The 22,681-nt window shown below is 45.2% G+C and overlaps 3 protein-coding genes across 5 annotated transcripts; 1 reads left to right on the plus strand and 2 right to left on the minus strand.

Annotated features, from left to right (window-relative positions):
- The first annotated feature begins 142 nt into the window (after positions 1–142).
- Positions 143–8,350, plus strand: LOC133913597 (mavicyanin-like). The gene is made up of 2 exons (XM_062356785.1): positions 143–1,609; positions 7,739–8,350. Exons 1-2 carry the CDS (start codon positions 1,438–1,440, stop codon positions 8,197–8,199), a joined length of 633 nt encoding a protein of 210 aa, XP_062212769.1. The 5' UTR covers positions 143–1,437; the 3' UTR covers positions 8,200–8,350.
- A 723-nt stretch (positions 8,351–9,073) lies between these two features.
- Positions 9,074–14,644, minus strand: LOC133913600 (cycloartenol-C-24-methyltransferase 1-like). 2 transcript variants are annotated; one of them, XM_062356789.1, is made up of 13 exons: positions 14,550–14,644; positions 13,745–13,848; positions 11,480–11,546; positions 11,301–11,374; positions 11,084–11,168; positions 10,755–10,810; positions 10,609–10,663; positions 10,466–10,513; positions 10,272–10,355; positions 9,970–10,170; positions 9,742–9,867; positions 9,541–9,638; positions 9,074–9,374 (listed from the first exon to the last, which is right to left on the minus strand). In XM_062356789.1, exons 2-13 carry the CDS (start codon positions 13,825–13,827, stop codon positions 9,290–9,292), a joined length of 1,062 nt encoding a protein of 353 aa, XP_062212773.1. In that variant the 5' UTR covers positions 13,828–13,848; positions 14,550–14,644; the 3' UTR covers positions 9,074–9,289. The 2 variants fall into 2 exon arrangements, with proteins under 2 accessions (XP_062212773.1, XP_062212774.1); XM_062356790.1 differs by lacking the exons at positions 13,745–13,848; positions 14,550–14,644 and adding an exon at positions 12,076–12,499.
- A 1,302-nt stretch (positions 14,645–15,946) lies between these two features.
- Positions 15,947–21,082, minus strand: LOC133913599 (cycloartenol-C-24-methyltransferase 1-like). 2 transcript variants are annotated; one of them, XM_062356788.1, is made up of 13 exons: positions 20,926–21,082; positions 20,334–20,420; positions 18,824–18,890; positions 18,641–18,714; positions 18,432–18,516; positions 17,607–17,662; positions 17,461–17,515; positions 17,313–17,360; positions 17,122–17,205; positions 16,820–17,020; positions 16,684–16,727; positions 16,398–16,495; positions 15,947–16,288 (listed from the first exon to the last, which is right to left on the minus strand). In XM_062356788.1, the coding sequence occupies exons 2-12, from the start codon at positions 20,414–20,416 to the stop codon at positions 16,447–16,449; spliced, it is 846 nt and encodes a 281-aa protein (XP_062212772.1). In that variant the 5' UTR covers positions 20,417–20,420; positions 20,926–21,082; the 3' UTR covers positions 15,947–16,288; positions 16,398–16,446. The 2 variants fall into 2 exon arrangements, with proteins under 2 accessions (XP_062212772.1, XP_062212771.1); XM_062356787.1 differs by having other exon boundaries at positions 16,602–16,727; positions 20,926–21,081.
- Between the last annotated feature and the right edge of the window lie 1,599 nt (positions 21,083–22,681).

Genomic DNA, 22,681 nt, shown 5'->3' on the forward strand with positions numbered 1-22,681 from the left:
TATCTTCCAAAAAAATCAGAGTAGCTAGCACTAGTATGTTTGGAGAGATTTCCTTAGTTTGTTTAAATCAAATTGGCAATAGACATAATCTTTGTCAGATTGGATCATTTCGCCAGTCTCATCGGAACCGGAATCGCTGTCCGTTCTTCCTGTTCGCGTTGGGAAACCAATCGAAGAGGAGGCGGGACGCCCCCGGGCGCCGACGCCGATGACTCGATGAGGTCGCCGGCGGAGGTGAACTCGTAGTGAGCCACTAGCGAGCTTCAAAATTTTACAAAAGTAATTTGTTTGAATTGTACATAAACACTCTGTTCTGGATAGTTTATGTAGCGTGTACAAAATCTACATAGTGTTGAAAAATAGATTGAAACATTTCCATAACCCCGGATGCATGGTACCATTTTCTCCATTTAACACAATGAAAAAAATGAAGAAAAAATGATGATGCGTTGTGACTTGTTGTTCACACTTGTTTCAGTGATGTATGTTGTTGCAGGTTTTTAATTTTTCGGGTTATGATATTTAAAAATCAAAATAACTGAATATGTTCCGTTCCATCCCTTGCAACAGATAGCGTTGCCTCTGACACTCAAGTGTAACTCATTGTAATAGTGGGTTAACATCTTCTAAAGCTTATTTGTCTAACCTCTATGCCAGTTCAATCAGGGGCAGATCCAAGGGGGCTAGGAGCCCACTACTGCTCGGTGGAAGTCCCTCTGAGCCTCCTAACATTTTTTTTGTCATGGAAGAAGGAGAGTAAGAGGAAGAAATGAGTAAGAGGAAGGAGAGGGAGGTGGATGAGGCTCCTACCTAGTTCCTCTGCATCCGTCACTCCGTCAGTCAACAGAAAATATATCAAACCCAAATAAAATATTTCACTGCCATTCTAGCTCTCCACATATACACCACATGTGAAAAGAGGCCGGATGAAAAGAAAAGGATCTGCGTGCGTCACTCCAAGCATGCGCCAAACAGATAAAAGAAAAATCCATGCAAGCATGGTTGCGGCTGTTGCTTCCATAAAAAGAAAAAGATCTCCACTTCACCAGCAGAGCCCACTCACTCATGGCAGCAGAGCAGAGCAGACAGCAGAGGACCTAACAAACAAGCAGCCTCATGATCAAGACTTGGATTCACGGCCAGCTTTTGAGTTTGCTTTACTCAAGAGCAAGAGCAGAAACAGCACAAGAACCTGCCATCACCAAGGAGACGAGAATACCGTCGACATAGGGGCAAAATGGTCAATACACAGAATGAGCAAGGCACTGTAAATGGCGCTCCTCGGCACAGCATTGGCGCAAGCAAAGCCAGCGCAATTAAATTCCTTTCTTCCGCTCTGCTCTTGCCATCTGATATTCTTCTCTTCTAGTTTTGCTAGCTTTCACCTTTCAGGAGATCAGAGGGTGTGAGCTTGAATAGGAGAGAGCAAGTGCAGCAATGGCCATGAGCATGAAGCATTTGCTGCTGCTGACTCTTGGGCTCGCGATGGCGGCGACGTCGTCGGCGGTCGTCTACAAGGTCGGCGACACCTCCGGGTGGACGATCCTCGGCAACATCAACTACACCGACTGGACCGGGAATAAGACTTTCCATGTCGGAGACACCATAGGCAAGTTCTGTACTCTTCTCGCTCTACTTTTCAGTACCGTTCAGAGTTTCAGACAGTCTTGCTGCCGTTTAGGCGATAGTTAAGAAAATCCAATTAAAACGGATGAAATTTTGTTTGGACATGCAGAATGTTTGTTGAGTACCAGGGCTAGTTGATTTTGCGATTTTGTCGATGTATAGCTTCAGTGGTAGATCCATTGCTAGTCACTGTCGCACATTTCCTTCTTGTCAGTTTTACTACAGTTCACTAGTCTCTCTCGTGTAGCTTACTTGGTAGCTAGGAGCATGTGTCTCTACAGCCTCCATATAATCTGCTACTACTATTTGTAAGTTCAAGTTTACTGAAATGCATCTCTGATGTACGTAGTAGCATTGCTCAAGGTAAAAAAGATTCTGTAATATGTTGAGTAGTAGGCACCATTTGTTGTCCCCCTTTCCTCACTGCTGCAAAGATGAATTCCAATCACTTGTCACCGTCAGTACTTTACAAAGCATCCTTCTTCTCCTTTTATCTTTACGTTTAGATGAAGTGTCCCACTTTAACCATGCCATTGGCAATGGAATTCGGGTAAAAAACAGTTCCTTTTACATCTACTTTCATTTTTTTACTGCACAGTATGTATCTGCAAGCTTTATGTAGTTTTAAAGGGCATTCACGGAGGTTTCATGCCTGTGGTGTGCACAGTAATATGATCCATAAATTTACTTGCGTGACGGACCACTGAAGATCTGAATCACAAAAGCTAGCCAAGAATCCAAGAAATGGATACATGCCTTGGTTGATGTCCAGAATTACTACACCATGGCATATGAGGCTGACTCATTGATTGTGCTCTTTGGCTGCTAGATTAGTGCACTGCAAGAAATTTTAGCAGAGGTGTAAGAAATGGTTTCTAGCTTGCTTTTAGTGTGCTTGACAGTGCGTGATCTAGAATGCTATCTGCATTGCAGTCCTCCATTTCAGGCTGTTTTTTCAGTAGTTGCAAGTTTGGTGGTGTTTGTTGATTAAGGATCACTTTTCCTTGGAAAAGATTGTGTATCGTCTAACTATCATCAGATGACTACCTACAACCACCATGCAACGACGATCTGTCAGTATACTACTTTGGACTCGGCAGTTGTAAAGCGAAGCACTTTGACATTTTTCAGTTATGAGTAGTATGCAAGCATGTTTTGTTCACAGTTTGCATCGTTGTCAAAGAACTGTTCTTAACTTTGATAGAATATGCTATTGTTAGTTTGGTATAATTAGATTGTATCTATTCTTAACCAACCGAGTATCTCGTACATATGTAAATCTATTTGCAACTGATTCTGTTTTTGTGTATATAAAGAAACGATGCCACACCACGTCTGGTGATTGAGCATCTTCTCCTCAAACCAATCTACTCTATTATTCTTTACATGGTATCAGATTTGTTCGATCCTTGAGCAATGTCTTCCGCTGCTCTTTCTGGCGGCTCCACCGCCGGCGCGCTCGTTTCCACGGCGACACCCTCCCTCGGCTCTTTGTCGTCCTCTCCGTTTCACTTCGGTCACCTCATCACCATCAAACTCACATCTGAGAACTACCTCTTCTAGCGCGCACAGGTTGTTCCTCTCCTACGTAGCAATCTTCTCATGGGCTATGTTGATGGCACCAATCCTTGTCCTGCTGCCACGATTCTTGTCACGCCTGACGGCGGTTCTCCCACTCCCACTCCTAATCCGCAGCATGGTGCCTGGATCCAACAGGATCAAGCGATCCTATCCGCCGTTCTTTCTTCCATGACGGTGGAGGTCCTTGGCATGGTCCTATTTGCCTCGACTTCCAGGGAGGCCTGGACTACTCTTGAGAGCAGCTTTGCGTCTCAATCTACCGCCCGGTCTATGCAGATCCGGACTCAGCTTGGTGAGCTGCGGAAGCGCGACTCTTCGGCCACCGTCTTCTTCAACCAGGTCAAGGCCCTCTCGGACACGCTTACGTCCATTGGGCAACCACTTCGGCCGGAGGAATTTACCTCCTACCTGCTGAATGGCCTCGATGAGGAGTATGACTCCCTTGTCGAGATGGTGCTGGGGCGCGATACTCCTATGCCCCTGCGTGACCTCTACGCTCGGCTCCTATCAACCGAGCAGCGTCTTGAGGGTCATCGTGCTCTTGACATTGGCAATGTTCACTCGGCCAATGCGGTCAAGTTTGGTGGCAAATACTGCTCCAACACTGCTTCTCTGGCGCCCTACCGCTCCAACAAGTCTGCTCCGGCTAAGTCCAACTACAACTCGAAGCCGCCTACATCTGGCGGGGCTGGTGCTCCGGCTGGGCGCCACACTGGCAATCGCCCCATCTGCCAGCTTTACGATGAGGCGGGGCATGTGGCGTCGCGGTGCTTCAAACGCTTTGACAAGAATTTCCTCGACATTGGCAATGATGGGCGCTACACACAACGTCAACTTGCCATGGCTAATGTGGTGTATCAGGCACCGCAAGGCCAGACGTCTTCCTACCCCGTCGATGCAAGCTGGTACATGGATACGGGCGCCTCCGATCATCTCACTTCGGAGCTTGACAAGATGCATATGAAGGAGCAATACAAGGGACAGGAGCAAGTTCACGTTGCCAATGGTTCAGGTATGCGCATTCTTCACGTTGGTCAAGCCCTTTTACCCACTCCTTCGTTCAAACCACTTCATCTCACAAACGTTCTTCATGTTCCTGAAGTCACCAAAAACCTGTTATCCGTTCATAAGCTTACCAAAGATAATAATGTTCTTGTTGAGTTCCATCCTAACACTCTTTTTGTGAAGGATCTGGATTCTCGGGTCACACTCCTTAGAGGACGTTGTCGTGGTAGCCTGTATTCTCTTGATGTGCCGCTTATCAAACAAGTTTTCAGCACTCTTAAGGCGTCCTCTACCCAGTGGCATGCTCGTCTAGGTCACCCTGCGTCACAAGTCGTCCAACATGTTTTGCGTCGCAATGAACTTCCATCCGTGTTTAATAAATTAGATGCAGTTTGTGATGCTTGCCAACAAGGCAAAAGTCATCAACTGCCTTTTCCTATTTCCAATCGTGTAACTCATGCTCCTCTTGAGCTTGTTTTTTCGGATGTATGGGGCCCTGCCCAAACTTCTGTTAGTGGTCATAATTACTATGTCAGCTTCATTGATGCTCATAGTCATTTCACTTGGCTTTATTTGCTCAAACGCAAGCGTGATGTATTTGATGTTTTCCTCAAATTTCAAACTCATGTTGAACGCTTTCTCAAACACAAAATATTGTGTGTCTAATCTGATTGGGGAGGTGAGTATGTTAAGCTGGACGCCTTCTTTCAGAACCTTGGTATTCTCCACCGTGTCTCGTGTCCACACACACATCAACAAAATGGTACTGCTGAACGTAAATATCGCCATATAGTTGAGACCGGCCTCACCTTGCTAGCACATGCTTCGGTCCCCTTTCCTTATTGGAATGATGCTTTTTCTACGGCTTGCTTTCTCATTAATCGCTTGCCTTCTCGTGTTATTGCTATGCAAACTCCTCTTGAGCGTTTGTTAGGTGAGGTACCAGATTACACCTTTTTTAAGGTGTTCGGTTGTGCTTGCTGGCCACATCTCCGTCCTTACAATTCCCATAAGCTTCAATTCCGGTCGAAAAAGTGTGTCTTTTTGGGTTATAGCTCCTTACACAAAGGCTATAAATGTCTTCATATTCCCACCAATCGTGTCTATATTAGCCGCGATGTTATCTTCGATGAGAATGTTTTTCCCTTTGCCAACTCCCCTTCCTCCGATTCTTCTCCATCTTTTCATAATTCACCATTTTCCCTTGACCAATTTGAAGATCGTGCGTATGCTCCGTTATTGCTTGCTAACCATGGTGCAGGTGTTGGCCGCGGTGCCCGACTTGAGCTTCTTCCGGATGGTACTTCAGCAGGTGCGCTTGTCTTGCATGATCACGTTGATCCTCTACATGGCACTGTTCACGGTGCGCACGCCGATCATGCAGGAGCGGCTGTATCTGACGACGTGGCTGCTTCTCCGCCTCACGCTTCATCACCTACCGCTGAGCCGGCTTCTGCTGGAGATTCTTTGCGGCCGATTACTCGGCGCATGCGTGGCATTTCTGTGCCCAAGGTCCGCACGGATGGCACCATTGCGTGGCTTGCTGCCTGTCTAGCACAGACAACCTCCGATCCGACGTCTGAGCCGTGTCACTTCCGTGCTGCTCTGTCTATCCCCCATTGGCGTACGGCTATGGAGCAAGAGTATGATGCTTTAATCCGTAATGACACCTGGCAGATTGTCCCTCCTCGTGCGGGTGTGAATATCATTGACTCCAAATGGGTATTTAAAGTCAAACGTCATGCAGATGGCTCTATTGAGCGATACAAGGCTCGCCTTGTTGCTAAGGGCTTCAAACAACGTTATGGTCTGGATTATGAAGATACTTCTAGTCCGGTTGTGAAGCCTATTACCATTCGTTTGCTTCTCTCATTGGCAGTTAATTGTGGCTGGTTTCTTCGGCAGTTGGATGTTCAGAATGCTTTCCTTAATGGCGTGTTAGAAGAGGAGGTTTATATGCGCCAACCCCCTGGATTTGAAGACCCTGCCCGGCCACAGCATCTCTGTCGACTTGTTAAAGCGCTTTATGGTCTGAAGCAGGCTCCTCGGGCTTGGCATGCTCGCCTTGCATCTGTTCTTGCTACTCATGGTTTTCAGTCCTCCTCAGCTGATTCATCCTTGTTCATGAGCTGTCGGCCGGGAGTGACCACTTATCTGCTTGTTTATGTGGACGACATTATTGTCATTAGTTCCTCTTCCACTGCTATTGATCGGTTGATTCTTGGTCTTCGTGATCAGTTTGCTGTCAAAGATCTGGGAGTTTTGCACTATTTTCTTGGTATTGAGGTAGCTAAGTATCAGACAGGGCTCAGTCTTACTCAACGCAAATATGCTCTTGATCTTCTCCGTCGTGCTGGTATGCTCAAGTGTAAGCCGGCTCTTACTCCCATGGCGTCTGCTGAGAAGTTGTCTAGTGCTGATGGTGTTCCTCTTAGTTCGGATGATGCCACTACTTATCGTAGTATTGTTGGTGGTCTACAATACTATACTTTGACTCGCCCGGATCTGTCGTTTGCTGTTAACAAGGTTTGCTAATACCTTCATTCTCCTCGAGATGTCCACTGGTCTGCTGTTAAGCGTATCCTTCGCTATGTTCAGTACACTCTTGGCCATGGCCTTCGTATTTTGCCGTCAGTCTCTAGCTCTTTGTCGGTCTATTCTGATGCTGATTGGGCTGGGAATGTTGATGACAGGCGATCAACCGGGGGACATGCAATATTTTATGGTTCAAACTTAATCGCCTGGAGTGCCAAGAAGCAAGCTATTGTTTCTCGCTCGAGTACGGAGTCTGAATATAAAGCTATTGCTAATGCCACGGCGGAACTTATATGGGTTGAAGCTTTGATGCAAGAGCTTGGTATTCGGCAAAACTCACCTCCTACACTATGGTGTGATAATATTGGTGCTACGTTCTTATCGTCTAATCCAGTCTTTCATGCCCGTACAAAACATATTGAAGTTGACTATCACTTTGTGCGAGAACGTGTTGCTCAGAAGTTGTTTCACATCAGATTTATCTCTTCCAAAGATCAGCTTGCGGATATCTTCACCAAACCATTGCCACTTCCTTTGTTCCAAGAGTGTAAGCGCAACCTCAACATGCTGTCGATCGTTGAGATTGAGGGAGGCTGATAGAATATGCTATTGTTAGTTTGGTATAATTAGATTGTATCTATTCTTAACCAACCAAGTATCTCGTACATATGTAAATTTATTTGCAACTGATTCTGTTTTTGTGTATATAAAGAAACGATGCCACACCACGTCCGGTGATTGAGCATCTTCTCCTCAAACCAATCTACTGTATTATTCTTTACAAACTTCTTATATATAGTTCATCCCTTTACAGATAGATGTACCTTAGGTTGCACGTTTTCTTTCATTCCATTTCCAGCCACTTCTTCTTTTTTTCGTTCTTTGCGTGCGTGATCATTTTGCTTGTAGAAAGATTATAAAAAGAACACGTTTTTGCTCTGCTTCTGTTCGTATGATGACCGTGGTGCCCACTTGGCATGGTTGGCTGCAGAGTTCCAGTACCCCAAGGGCATCCACAACGTGCTGGAGGTGAAGAAGGCCGACTACGACAGCTGCACCAACTCGTCGCCGATCGCCACGCACACCTCCGGCGACGACAAGATCGTCATCAAGAGCCCCGGCCACCGCTTCTTCATCTGCGGCATCCCCGGCCACTGCGCCGCCGGCCAGAAGGTCAACATCCGCGTGCTCAAGCCGCGCTCCTCTGACGCCCCTTCCACGGCGCCCACCGCGTCCGCCCCCGCTCCCGCGCGCGCCGCGGCGTCATCACCCGGCGGCAGCAGCGAGCCGAGCAGCGCCTCGACGCCGGCCGCGACGTCCACGGACAGCTCGCCCGACGCGACGACGACCGCGCCCGCGCCTAAAGCCAATGGCGCCGGCGCTGGCGCAGGCTACCGAACCGCCGTTGCCATGGCACTGGCTGCGGTCGCCACCACGGCGATGCTACAGTAGAATACCATCCCCTAGCTATCGTATGCATCGACATGTGATTATTTTGCCGTTATGTGTGTGGATTGATCATTTTTTTTGGTTCTTGTTCATTGCTGGTGTGAATTGTTCAGACATTGTACTTTTATCTGGCGATCTTAACCTTCTTCTTTTATCCTGTTTGACTTTGATGCATTAGCATCTTGCATTGAAACTACAGTCTTTGAACTGAAGTTGCTTACTGCTTATTACGAGATCAGTGCAAAAAAGTATATTCGTTATGTTAGGAAATTAGCTATCAACGGAAGCTAGAATTAATCTTCTGAGACGATGCACACGTAATCACGAACGACATCAGAAATATATTTGTTAACGAGGTTCGACCGAAGCGTACATCCCAATACATAACTACGGATGCTACTCCCTATGATTCCGACACTAGCCGCTCCGGGGTTCTGGCAGAACCCCCATCATTCCCTGCGAAACTATTGCTATATCGTTATAGTTACAACAGCGATCCCTCCTCTCGTATTTATGAGGAGATCTGATTACATAAGTCATATTCTAACTTCACCATGCACCATTAATATAACTCCAAATCTTATACGTAACTAACTCTATACAATTATTCAACATGTATCCAATATATTAAATTCTCTACAACTTATTTGACAGTAGGGGTAAGATTGCTGATTACAATAAACAAACTGGTGAAAGCAGATCAGTTCATGCCAGCGTAGAGCCAAGTGTGCAAAGTAGATATATTAGTTCTGCAGCTCCTAGCAAAAAATAAAAAAAATAAAAATCGATGAACCTCCTACCAAACTTTCGTTGCCAAGAAATAATGCGATTGCAATTAAAAAGGTTACGAGATCAGTGCACAAAAAAGATACTCAAGGAATTGCGCAATTGCAACAACGTTTATTTCAGACAGTCGGTAATACAGTACAGTACACAAGCTAGCTTGGGAGCGAGACCCAGCACCTTCTACAAGAACCATAACATTACAACAACACTTCAGTACAGAACGAGGCAATTATTCTTATAGCTCCTATGTACAAGCCCATACTACCTGTTCTTGACTTCAAACCTGGGGTTCAGCCATGCATGCAACTCAAAGGTCGCCATTCACCGTTGTTTCGGTCTCCTGGAGAGGTTTGCGGCCCAGGACGAAGAAAGTCCCCGTGAAGATCCCTTCCCTGATACAATGCAGGGTCCGTTAGTTTCATGGAATTTGGAGTTGGTTGTTCACTTGTGCGGCTCCGATAAGAAGAATTTCTTGTTAACTGAAGGATAAACTTATTGGCTCTATGTAAAAGTTAGGCAGGCGGCCTTTTTCTAAGAAAGGGTGAAGGGAAGACATACCGGCCGCCCTTTAGGAGGCCTTCAGAGGCAGTCTGCAGGAAGTGGTAGACTCTCATGCTGCCTGCCGGGGCAATTCGGAGGAACTCCAGCGTGTTGAGCTGCCAAAAAAAAAGACAGCAGAGTAAAACATCTCAAGACCAAAAAAAAAAAATGAAGAATTAAAAAGAAAAATTGTCTTAAAGGACATTATTTTAGTATTACAAATGCACGGGTGATGAAGCGTCCAGCACGTGTGCATTGGAAGCTAGTCAATGAGAAATGGCTGGGATCCATCGGCTGGTACCATGGGCAAGGAAAATCCTCAGCAAGATCCTTGGCGAAGATAACCTTCAATACCAGAGAAAAACAAAATCATTCCGGCATATGAAAGTACTTTCACATGGATCTTTGTTGGCAATAAGCTCATTGATTGATGATACGAGTACGCACCTCGAATCCTGCATCTTTCATAGCTTGGACACACTGGCGAGTGGTACGGATGTCAGGCAGGCCATCGCCGAGCTCAATCTCAGCCTTGATGGCCAAATGTTTAGCGTTGTTTGGATCAAATCGATCAGTCATGCACCATTCATCTAGTGCAAAATACTGCCCAGGTTTCAGCACTCGGTAAATCTCCTTGTAGACGCCTTGCTGTAATAACCAGGGCGAGAAAAACGTAAACAACACTGCAAATGTGTGTTCGTGTGAAAACTTAAACTGTGATTTGGACAGAAGGATGTTGCGAGTCATACTACATCAGGTGCATGACATGTGGCCTGTAACGCATAGGCTGCATCAAAGGTGTTATCAGTGATTGGCATCTTCATGAAGTCCCCCTACAATTACCAATAGAAGGTAAGCCACTCTTGTATCTTCTTCGGTGTCCATAACTGACAAAGATAACGACCCAAAGAAAACCATAGCAGAACTAAGTACACCAATGTACCTTCACAAAGTTGCATTGCTCACTCAAACCTGCTGAAAAAATGAGTTCCTGCAAAGCAATAGGTCCATTTTATGTGATGATATACATGTATGCTATTAGGTTTTGTTTTGTATTCCAAGAAGAAAATGATCAAATATAAAAACCTTGCCCCTTGATATCTGGTAATCATTGTTGTTCAATCCAGTTATCCGTGCTGAGCTACAATAAATGGCATTGGAAAAGTACTATATGTTGTGCATGATTTTCATGTCTGAATTAATTGAATGGGCAATGAAATTCAGATCATTACCTTAATCTGGCAATTTCTATTAAAGGTCCCCCAATTCCACATCCCACGTCCAGGGCCTGCAATATAAGAAAATGCTTTTAGTAGCTTATCATGGATGACATGCTAAAGGATTTAAAAAACAAATAAAGAGTTGATGCACAAGCCTGTAGACTCTTCAGCAACATTAAGTGTTTCAGAATTAAGGCAGCATATTGGTGGTAATAGAGGGAAAAGCAAATTTGTCCCTAGAGTTTACTTTAGAATGTATACTTATTTTTAAAATCTTTTACAGTACTGTTGTTAGTATCTTCTATGCTTAATTAGCAAACGAATTCTGTTTATCCACCAACCTTCATCCCCTTCTTGAGCCCCAGTTGTAGTGCAATAAAATGCTGATGCCGCTTAATGCTTTCGCGAAAAGTTTCCCCGGCCCATCTAAAAAATAAACATGGAATTAAAGCAAAGAAAAGTAGCACAATTGTGATATAGAGCATCAGCATATGAATCAAGACAAATGGATTGTGTTATTGTCAGTAATTAGTAACTAGAACAAGGTATGTAGCTGACCTGCCAGCAAAATGGAATGAGTCACCCCAGCCATATTCATAGAAGCTGGTGGCCAGATCATAATACTTGTTTACCTGATTCATACGATAAGAATTGTGAATATTCATTTTGACTCCCAAACCTTAATAAACCATTGAATCAGGTAATTAATCATAGTTGAAATGAAGAATGAAGGCTACCAAATCAGTGTAATTCGACATCCTTGATTCTTCTTCACCTCCGTGTAGGTCGTGGTACTTCTCATACCTGATGAAAAGTGAACACTCAGAATGTGCAAGGAGGAAGACTGAAATGCGGCCCAGAGAAGGTAAGTTTATGTTCTGCTATATGATTCCCGGGGGGGAGGGGAAGGCGTCATTTGAGATAAACCATAAATTCTTAGGGAACGAGAACAACTATATACGGTGTTATCTAGAAGTTGTGCAGTTGCATACAGTCTAATGTGAACTCCTTCCCCCCTACCCCCTGCAGAGTACCTAGTAGCCTGTTTGAATCTATGGACTGACGAATCCATACAACGTCCACACAAATACATAATATCTATTAGGAATAGTTTTATCAAAGACTGAGAAAACGAAAAGCTTTTTTCCCCCGAAAAACTGTCTATCACATCCATGCCTCTGCAGAAGAAGTAACATTGAGAATATGTGTGTTAGTGTGCAAATGTCACTACTTTCCCCAAAGATCCATAGTGCCCCCTACCTATCCATCTCCACAAAGCAACGAACTCCGACCCGTCTTTTCTCGTCACAACTAAGGATGGCGAAGTGCTCACCGGAGCAGCTGGAGGCTCCTGCACGTGGCGATGATTGCGTGGCTGCCGACCAGCTACCGTCGGTCGAGGACCGAGCCGGGAGTCCGAATATGACGCGGGAAAGCTTAGCATCGATAGTGGTCTCCGGCGCCGCCGGTTGTGTTCAGTTCAGCTGAGCTGAGCTGCGTCCGGCAATTCGCCGAACGACTTGCGTGCGGCCGTGGAAACTTGGACGCGCGGTAGGAGAGGAACTTGCACGTGCGGCCATCGCACGGCTGGGGTGGAGACGTGGAGGATGACAAGCGTGCGCTGCGGACGAGGAGAGGCGCCGTTGGGGCGCCACGACGGCGGCCCGGCCAGTTGGTGGAAGCAAGGTGGAGGTGGCCGGGAGCGCGGGAGACGGGCCCGCATCTCATGTGGGACCCGAGCCATGGGACGAGGAACATCGTTTAAAATTTGGATTTAGGATGCGTTTGATAGTGATTCGGTTTTTTTTAGAAATGTTTTGGTTTTAGATTTTTTCTAAAAATAAATTTTTTGAAATAGAATTACCTCTGAAAATTATTTGGACTAGCTGTCTGAAAAGTGAGAATAATAGTGCAATTGATTATTTTATCCTTTATCGATATGCTTTTTTTATTTAACTTTTCTTTTAATAAAAGCAATATTTATTTCACTTTTCTTTTAACACAGATAATATCTCTATTTTCTCCCTCTTTTATCTCTCTCTTCCTTATCCACTCACTCCCTTATCCCTTCCCCTCTCTCTCTCGAGCGCGCAGCGTGACAGTTGAGTAGGCAAACCGCGACGTGAGGCAGACGGCGCTTGACTAGGCAACGATGGGGGCAAAGCTCGATGGCGGGGCAAACTCGGCGAGAAATGGGAGAAATGGCCTCTTGGTCATTTCATTGATTCTCCGCCGATTCAAGAATCTCACCGCCCAAAAATGTTTCTTTCTCAACCGTTTGGCCACCGAATTTGTTAAATCAATCGAGAATTCGAAACGATTCCAACGGCAAAACACATCCTTAGTCAAAATTTAGTCGGCTCGACTATGTAAGGCCAAAATGTAGCCTGCGTTTCATATGTTTCATTTGGGCATAAAACAAATAGGCTACGATGAAATCAACATGAGTTGTCTCCCTTTTTCAAGTCCTTCCATTTTATTTATTTTTATTAAAGCTTACTGATTCTCATAGTTATATTAAGATGATATAATTGTATAAAGAACTCGCACTTAATCTATGGGTAGCTAAGATGCACACAACCACCTCAATTAATTAAAAAAAACTAAGAACAAAATCATAAACACATCAGACAAATTACCTCACTATATTAGACCCAGAGCACCACGTCACCTTCCATTTCCCATAGACGTTTGTTTGTCTACCCAATGTCGCTGACTTCTCGTGATAATTTGTCAACTTAATTGTTTGTCAAGGAAAATAATTTTGAAACGAACATACAACATAATTGACTATTATATTAAAAAGTACAAGTTGTCTAGTAAAATAATAGATGAACCATAGCGCTAGTAGGGCTAAACAAAGTGCCCCCAATCAACGGAATGTGTGAAGCTCGGCGATTAACCAGTAGAGTTTAAAGCTCAAAAGTTGCAGATTAGATAAGGAGAAAAAGAAAATTAACCGATTTTTTTATGATGAGGGTAATGAAAGAGATATATAGTACTTTTCAACGGCCGATTTGACTTGCTCCTTGCTAATCGACCCTCCCAAGCTCGCAGCAAGACCTAAAGCCCCTGTCTTTGACATTACTTCACGATCGATCTTGTCCTGCCAAAAGGAAATATTATACGTAAAAATTTTAATCAGCCATGATTAAAATATGTGCACGCAACATACATGAACTTAAGAATGTGGCCATTTCAAACTTGGTACATATTGACAGATATATTGATGGACGGAGTAGTAAGTTACAGTGACTCAGTTAAAAGAGAGAGAGAGAGAGAGAGAGAGAGAGTAAGTTTCAGTGACTAGTCCAGCAGTACACTTTCGATACGTTACATAAAACATATTATTGAAACTTGATAACTAGTATGTGTTGTCGGTTGAAGTTTACGAAGTTTGAGATGATGTCCTTTCTGTAACATTACGGTCTGAATAATAGGTTGCAGTACTACCCATAAAGTAAAAAGAAAATTACACCCAAGATTAGGCAATCATACAGAGGCTGTGGATCCCTGAAACTTGGATGAAACCTTGTTCCAACAGATCCCTGAAACTTGGGTGAAACCTCTCAGAAACTTTAAATTTGGATGAAAATTCTTTGAAACTGGAAACTCATTTGATAACACCTATTTGAAACTTGTCTGACTACTATCCCCTTGGAATGAGATTCCTTCTCTACTACTTGCTCTCAAAATAGTATAATAAGAGTTTCTTACGGACTATATGAACATATATATGCACTAATAACCAAATCAGTTTGAGGATTTGTGCATGTGTGTGCCTGTGGGCGAGAGCACCTGACATACCGGAGGATTGCACGTGCCAGCCCTTTGCTCGACGCTGCTTCGAGCTGTTGAAGCGACCCTTCTCCTTTAGTGCAGAGTGACGACTGTGAGATGGCCCCGAGGACCGTGCGTATTTTTATACAGGAAGAGCCGAACGCTGAGCAGCTAAGGCGCACCACGGCGTCACTTGGAGCTGAGCTCTCGTCCCTGTCGCAATGCGCATGCCGCATGCGCCCGACCTGATGATCTCTAGAGAAGCTGGACGCATACGATCTCCTCCGACGCTACATTTCCAAACGTATCTGATCCTCCAAGAAAACGGTTGTGGGCGCATACAATCGCCTCGTACGCGTGTCTTTGCTCTTGCCAACTCAACGAATTCATCTCGAATTTTGACGTCATTGGAATCAGCATTTTTTTATTGGAAAATCCACGTTTTCTGTATAGCACTATATAGTAGCCCCGGGCTAATGTATTTTGTATCTACGTGTGCACAGAATATCGGTTAATTTTTATTTTCGAGTGATTCATTATATATAGCAGTTCATATGAAACTATCTAAAACTGAATCCCATGCTAGCCCACGAGACATCTGTTTATTTTTGTTTTGGATCCGTCGCATAGCAGCCTTTGCCTTGAGCCGACGGGAACGCTTGCCTGCGCACGCGAGATCACGTCGGCGGGGAGATCCGCCACGAGCTCGGCCCCGCAACAGAATCCTCACGCCGTTGCTGTGATCTGCCGAGCATGAGGAGAAGGCGCGGCGCGAGCTTCGGCTCACGGTTCGCGCGTGACGCATGCTCCCAGGCTCCGGCCCGCCGGTTCCCCTCGAGGAGCGGATCTCGCGGCTCTTTCTCGCTGCCTGCCGCGTGTCACACCCAAAACACAAGGGAACGACACGTGGTGTAGTCTTGGTCGCCTCTCAAAGCAGTGCTCTCCCTCTCGGTTCTACTCCTGTGCAGCGGTGCCGGAACTCAACGCTGGAGCGGCCCGAGTGCCACTTCAGAATGGAGTTTCGCTCTGCTGGAAGGGATCAGAGGAATCCCTTCACTCTGTGAATCAAAAGTTTTCCCAAATTAGAGGTTTGTTATGCTCAATCAGAAGATTTGTGGCCGGAATCGAAAGCTCGTTGGCTTGAATCGAATGTTTTTGCTGTTAATCGAAAGATTTTCCCCTCAAATCAAAAGTTTTCTCTGCACAATCAAAAGTTTTCGGCATGAAGCAAAAGTTTCCGGCCTCAGATCCGAGGCCCTTGGGCCGTGGAGTTTCTTCTGGTGGACGAGAGAGAGATTGGGGGGGGGGGGGACTTCAATTTGTCCACGACTTGTGGCAGTAGGGGTAACATAGCTGATTGCAATACACAAACAGGTGAACGCAGATCAATTCAAGGCAGTATAGGGTCAAATGTGAAGTGCATATATTAGTTCTGCAGCTCCTAGCAAAAATTTTTGGGCCAAGAGTAACAGGACACGACAAATACCGTTTATTTCAGTTCAGGCAGAGATCAGTAATCCAGTACAGTGCACGAACTAGCATCTTCCATGAAAACCACAAGACTATAACAACACTTCAGTACAGAACACATATGCAACTTCAGACCTGGGGTCCTAAGAACAAACCATACGATCCACGACGTTGTAGGCAGCTTCAGGCCTGGGGTTTCAACGGTGCGTGCAGCTCAAAGATTGCCATTCGCTATTTATGTCTCCTGGAGAGGTTTGCGGCCCAGGACGAAGTAGTTCGCCGTAAAGATCCCTTCCCTGAGATCATGCAGGTCTATTAGTTGAATCAAACTAGGATTTGGTTGTTCACTTGTAAAGTTCCACTGAAAAGACTTGAATTTCCTTTTCAGGTGAATAAAAGATTTACCGGCCACCCTTTAGGAGGCCTTCGGCGGCAGTCCGCAGGAAGTTGTACACTATCGTGCTGCCTGCCGGAGCAATACGGAGGAACTCCAGTGTGTTGACCTGCAAACACAAGATTACACTGTAGAGTAAAACATTTCAATACCAAAAATAGCAAACCACACGATTAACTAGAAAAATATCTGAAGATGCAATCTTTAACTATTACAATTGTGCGAGTGATGAAGTGTCCGACGCGTGTGCATTGGAAGCTAGTCCATGATAAATGGCTGGGATCTATCGACTGGTACCATGGGTAAGGAGAATCCTCAGAAAGATCCTTAGTGAAGATAACCTTCAAGGAAAGAAGAGAACAAAATCATTCCGGCATCTGAAAGTGCTTTCACATGGATCTTTGTCAGTATAAAGATAATCGGTTGACGGTACCTCAAATCCTGCATCTTTCATAGCTTGGACACACTGGCAAGTGGTACGGATGTCAGGCAGGCCATCACCGAGCTCAATCTCAGCCTTGATGGCTCTATGCTTAGCATTGTTTGGATCAAATCGATCAGTCAAGCACCATTCATCGAGCGCGAAATACTGGCCAGGTTTCAGCACACGGTAAACCTCCTTGTAGACACCTAGCTGTAATAACCAAGGAGCAAAAACATAAAGAACACTGCAAACGTTGTTTTGGTGTGTGAAAATTTAACTGGATTTTGGACAAAATATGTTGCGAGTTATACTGCATCAGGTGCATGACATGTGGCCTGTAACGAATAGGCTGCATCAAAGGTGTTATCAGGGATTGGCATATTCATGAAGTCCCCCTACAATTGCCAAGAGAAGATAAGCCACTCTTGTTTCCTCTTTGCCAACCAGAACAAACATTAGGATACATAACAAACGATGATAAGAATTAAGAACGCAAGAGTACCTTCACGAAGTTGCATTTCTCACTCAAGCCCGCCGAAAAAATGACCTCCTGCAATGCAAACAACCTATTATACATGCTGATAGATATACAAATATGTTCACAAGTTTTTGTTACATACTCCAATAAGAAAATGATCAAATATGCAAACCTTGCCCCTTGATATCTGGTAATCATTGTTGTTAACCCCAGTTATCAATGTTGAGCTACAATAAATGTCATCGAATTTGAAACAGTTATATATATGCTCTGCATGATTTCATGTTTGAACTAATTGAGTGGCAGTGAAATCATTACCTGAATCTAGCAATTTCAACTAAGGGTCCCCCAATTCCACATCCCACATCCAAGACCTGTGATATAGAAAATGCTTTTAGTAGCTTATCAGGGATGACATACCAGACTTAAGGCAAGATGCTGGTGCTAATTGAGGGGAAAAACAAATGTACCCCAAGAGGCACATGCACCCACTATCCACACCATTGAGTATACATGACGATGTGTGCTTATTTGAACATTTAATTTCGAATAAAAAACATGGAGTAGCAAATAACCCTATACCATACTACTTGTACTGTCTTAGGCCTCCAAGGTGCCTCAAGATCCATGCAAAGGACATTGCACTATTCAGAAAATGTGATGGTTTGAATTCTGAAAGTTGGCATCAATCTCGAGGCATGTTTGATGGTGTAGATGGTACATGTACTCACATCTACAAGTGGATACAGCCATGTTAACAACAAATCATAGTATTGTGGGTACACAGACACCACCAGGACAGATTTGGGTGGATCAATTATTGTGAACAATCCATAAGTCGAGCTCACTTTGAAGAGAAACAAATGTTTGCAGTGAACTTCGTATATCTCTAATTTATCACAAACAGACAGCTCTCTCTTAGTATCATTCTCACTAACATGAACTTATGATAGGTGGATTGCAGCCTTTTCATTGATGAGGGACTCATTGAGAAGGCGCCCATGTTGGAAACCAGTACAAACGAAGGAACTTACGCTAAAGATAACTTCAAAATGTATATTCATATTACAATCTTGGCAATAAAGGTGCTACACATCTTTTATGTTTAATTAACAAAAGCAATATTTATGTTTGTCCACCAACCTTCATCCCCTTCTTGAGTCCCAATTGTAGGGCCATAAAATGCTGATGACGCTTAATGCTTTCACGAATAGTTTCCCCATGCCATCTAAAAGATATACATGGACTCAGAGCAGGGATAAGCAGTACAATTGTGATCTAGAACAACTCAGCATCTGAATTAAGACAAACAGGTGTTGTTGTTAGTAACTAGAGCAAGGTACACAGCTTACCTGCCAGCAAAATGGAATGAATCACCCCATCCATATTCATAGAAGCTGGTGGCAAGATCGTAGTACTTGTTTACCTGATTCATACAGTGAGAATTGTGCATTTTTTATTTTGACTCCCAAACACTAGTAAACCATTGAAGCGTGTAATTAACTACTTTTGAAAATGAAAAGAATGGCGGCTACCAAATCAGCATAATTCGACTTCCTTGATTCTTCTTCACCTCCATGTAGTTCGTGATAGTTCACATACCTGATGAAAAATGAACTCTCAGAAAGTACAAACTAGGAGCAAGAAGTGAAAGACTGCCCAAAAGAAGACAGGTTTATGTTCTTTTATATGAATCTGGAGGGCATCGTTGGGGATAAACCAGATGGAAGGTGATCAATTTTCAGTAGGGCTCTCCTCAGCTGTTCTCTTATAAAACATGTACTCCTATATGACATGAGAAGTATATGTCTGGAAGGCTGAGGAAAGGAATGCTATCCCAAAATTGGCTGTCCCATTCAAGCCGCTGCAAAAGAAATAATATGGAGGACACCGTGTATAATGTAGCATTTGTCACCATTTTCTCAAGACATCCCACCCATCCATCTCCATACGAGCATACACAATACCAAGATTCCTCTTTTTCTCGTCACGTACGACTAAGGATGGCCAAATGCTCACCGAAGCAGCTAGGGGATAGCTCCTGTACGCGGCAAGGATGCGAAGACTCTTCCGTCGGTTGAGGAGCCCGCCAGCAGCGCGAGCAGGACGCGTGAAACTTAGCATCGAGCATGACAGGCGAATCGGCGCCGCGCGGTGATGCTCGGCTGGCTCCGGCATTTCACCGAACGGTTTGCGTGCGGCCGACGAAACTTCCGCGGAAGGAGCAGGGGGGCTAGAATTCGGTCGGCCACCGGGGGGAGGGACTGACCCCGACTGGAGCCTTTCGGAGAGGTGGAACGGCCGGCGGGAGAGCGGAAAGGGGAGGCGAGCCGCCAGCTCCGATCCGTGTCGGGTTGGTAGAAGCGCGGCGATGTGCCCGGGTGACAGACGGACGCGGGAGTGGAGGCGATTCAAAGCAGTATGCAAGAAGCAAGATCAGCCTACCGATGGGTAAACTAGAAAATTCCAGCATGCGTACTTATGGTTTATCAGAATTATTTATTTACATTTATGTTATATAAATATTAAAAAAATTATAAAATAAATAAGAGAATTAACAAATAGATAAGTATAAATAAAAGAGATGGATGGTTGAGACAGATCATACGTATATCCTAATACAATCACTGTATACACTACTTTATTACATTTGTAGACAGAAATTTAGAGAAAAATTAGGTTTGGTTTGCAACCAAACTTTGCCACGCCTAATTTTTTTTTTATCTCACCACACCGTGTTATATTTATAACCGTTAATATTATCTCGCCATACCAAATCATACTCAAAACAGTTAATATTATCTCGTTACATAACGTCATACTCACACAACTAGATGAAATTTCAGACAAAAACCGTTATTTTTTTTTAGAAGTTCGTATACTTTAAGGGCTAGCAATGCCAAAGTTTTGAAAGTTTAGGCAACATTTGTTTTGAAAAATAATGAGATGAGTCATGCGGGTTGCACTCTCTATCCAACTATAGTTCCATGAAAAAGATTAGGGAAGAAAAAAAAATTGTTCCAGAAGCAATGAACGAGTACGTACTGTTCTGCAGCCGAATTGACTTGCTGCCTGCTGAGCTTTCCTCCCAAGCCCGAAGCAAGATCTAAAGCCCCCCTCTTCGCCATTGCTCTGCCAAAAAAAAAAGATGTTTCAAACGTATCAGATAAGTTAGAACATATTGATAATTTAACACGCGCACATAATATAAGCAAAATTGTTCCTTCGAAATGTTACTCTCTTCCTTTCAAATTAAGCGAGACTCTCACCGGTTGTTGTATAGACGCTTGCAAGGATTTCAATTTTATTTTACAATATTTGGATCATTTTTCATCATCTGCTGTGTGGGTTTCATATGCTAGTGAAAGAAAATTCTGGAATTAGAATTTTGTTTTCCTCTGAAATTCCAAATTTTGCTAAATTTTGATGAAATTTTAATCCCACACGCTCCCTTCTATTTTTATTTTATCTAATCAAATCAAACGTAATGCTAACCTTGCGAAGTTTCTAACTAAAGGTTTTCCAGCAAGCTGAGGACCTAGACAGTTATGTAAAACGGACAGTTTATTGTGTTGCCAAGAAAAAGGTACAGCAGTAAGCACAACAGTTTGAGGATCTGTGCGTGCGAGGAAGAGACCTGATCGAGTGATCGGTACTGCAGGATCAGATGCTTCTTGGAGTTGTTGGAGCGAGTTCTTCACGAACGCCGAGGTGCAGACTGACTGATTGACTGACTGGCCAAGACGGCTCTGCTGATAGCGTATTTATACATGAGAGTAGAACACTGAACAGCAAAGACCTCACTGCTTAAAGCTGACCTCTCTTCCCTATCGTGATGGGCCGGCCTGACGACGGCACACCGACGCCACATTATCAAAGATATCCCAAGTATGGGAGTATGTACTCTCTCAAGAGCATTTGTCAATCCTCCGACGCGTGTCTTTGCCCTTGCCAACTCGATGCATCTCATCAGGAAATGTGTCGTTTTACGAACCTAATACTAGTTGTACACCACTTCTTGGCTCAAGCCCCTTGCCTTGTGTCGTAGTAGTTTCCATGCAAAAACTCTGGTCCTTCCTGCAATGGCCGAGCCTCCAGACAATGCAGCAGCTGCCGCTGGGTGGTCGAAACCTGAGCCTTGGTACCCGCTCACTGTCTCACAATCCACTCTCCTGAACTTGCTGTAGCCATCCTGCCGGAGTCACCTACGGTACCATGGTGGGGTTGCACCCCCCGAGGCGGCGGCCGGAGTCGATCGGACAGCGGCCGCATGGAACCCCGGCGTCCTAGACCTCACGCCACTGCAGAGCACGATGAGAAGGCACGCGAGCTTCTTCTGTTCATGGTTGCAGTTCTGTTGCGGGTGGTGATCTGGGATTAAGGGGCCGTTTGGATTGATACCGCGCTTCGCCCTGCTAATTTTTGGGCGCTGACTGTGTTCAGCATCGTGTGTTTGGATGGACCCGACGCTCACGCCCACGCTAGTTCATTTTTGGGTCGATGCGCTGCCGAAACGACGGTGGCTAAATCCTCCGCCAATTTGACGGGGTGAGCCGGGCCCGATCCAAATATGCCCTAAAATTTCGACTAAATTTCGGCGAAATTTTGTGAATATCTGAGCGAAACGAATTTTGTAATTTTCCTTCACTCGCATATTATGACGCCCGTTCTTTACTGCCAGTCCAGCCCATCTCCCTGCACTCGAAGCCCATCCCACTCCCCAACACACTCTATCACCGGAAAGCTGGGCCCGACTGTGAGCCCTAACCTCCCGCTCTCTTCGCGCCCGCACCCGCGCCCGTGCTTGCTTCCCGCTCCAACGCGCCACGCTCGCAACCGCCGCGCCCACGATCCACCCCCGTGCCCCACGTCTCCGTAATGGGATGCTCCCTCTCCGCACTATAAAATAACCTCCGCAGCACCCCCGCCGCCCTCCCTTTCTCCCTCACCCGATCGCAAAACGCGCCGAGCGCCATTGCCGACGCGCAAAGCACCGCCGCACGCCGTCCGCCGCACCCGAGCCCTCCTTGTTGCATTTGAGGACGCCGCCACATCGCAGGAGCACGAGAAGCCTCCTCCGCTGCTCCTCGGCGTTGTTCTGCCACCGCAAGCTATTTCTCGCCGAGCTCCGGTGAGCATTTCCGCCCTTCGCCATCGCTGGTTTTCCCCGTTGCACCCCGAGGCCCATTAACCGACTCTTCGGCATCGCAGGACCACCGGCCAGCCTTCCCGATCTTCAATTTCGCTTCTTTGTCGCCGTAGTCGAGCCCTCGCCAAGCTCTGACCGCGCCGTCGCCTTCTCGCCATCGCTGACTACCGCAGAGCCATCGCCGTTCGTTTGTGCTGTTCCTCGTCGTTTTTGGTAGCCCGTAGCGCTAGATCGAGCATCACCG

This window comes from Phragmites australis, chromosome 3 (assembly GCF_958298935.1).
Source record: "Phragmites australis chromosome 3, lpPhrAust1.1, whole genome shotgun sequence".
NCBI classification, from domain to species: Eukaryota; Viridiplantae; Streptophyta; class Magnoliopsida; order Poales; family Poaceae; genus Phragmites; species Phragmites australis.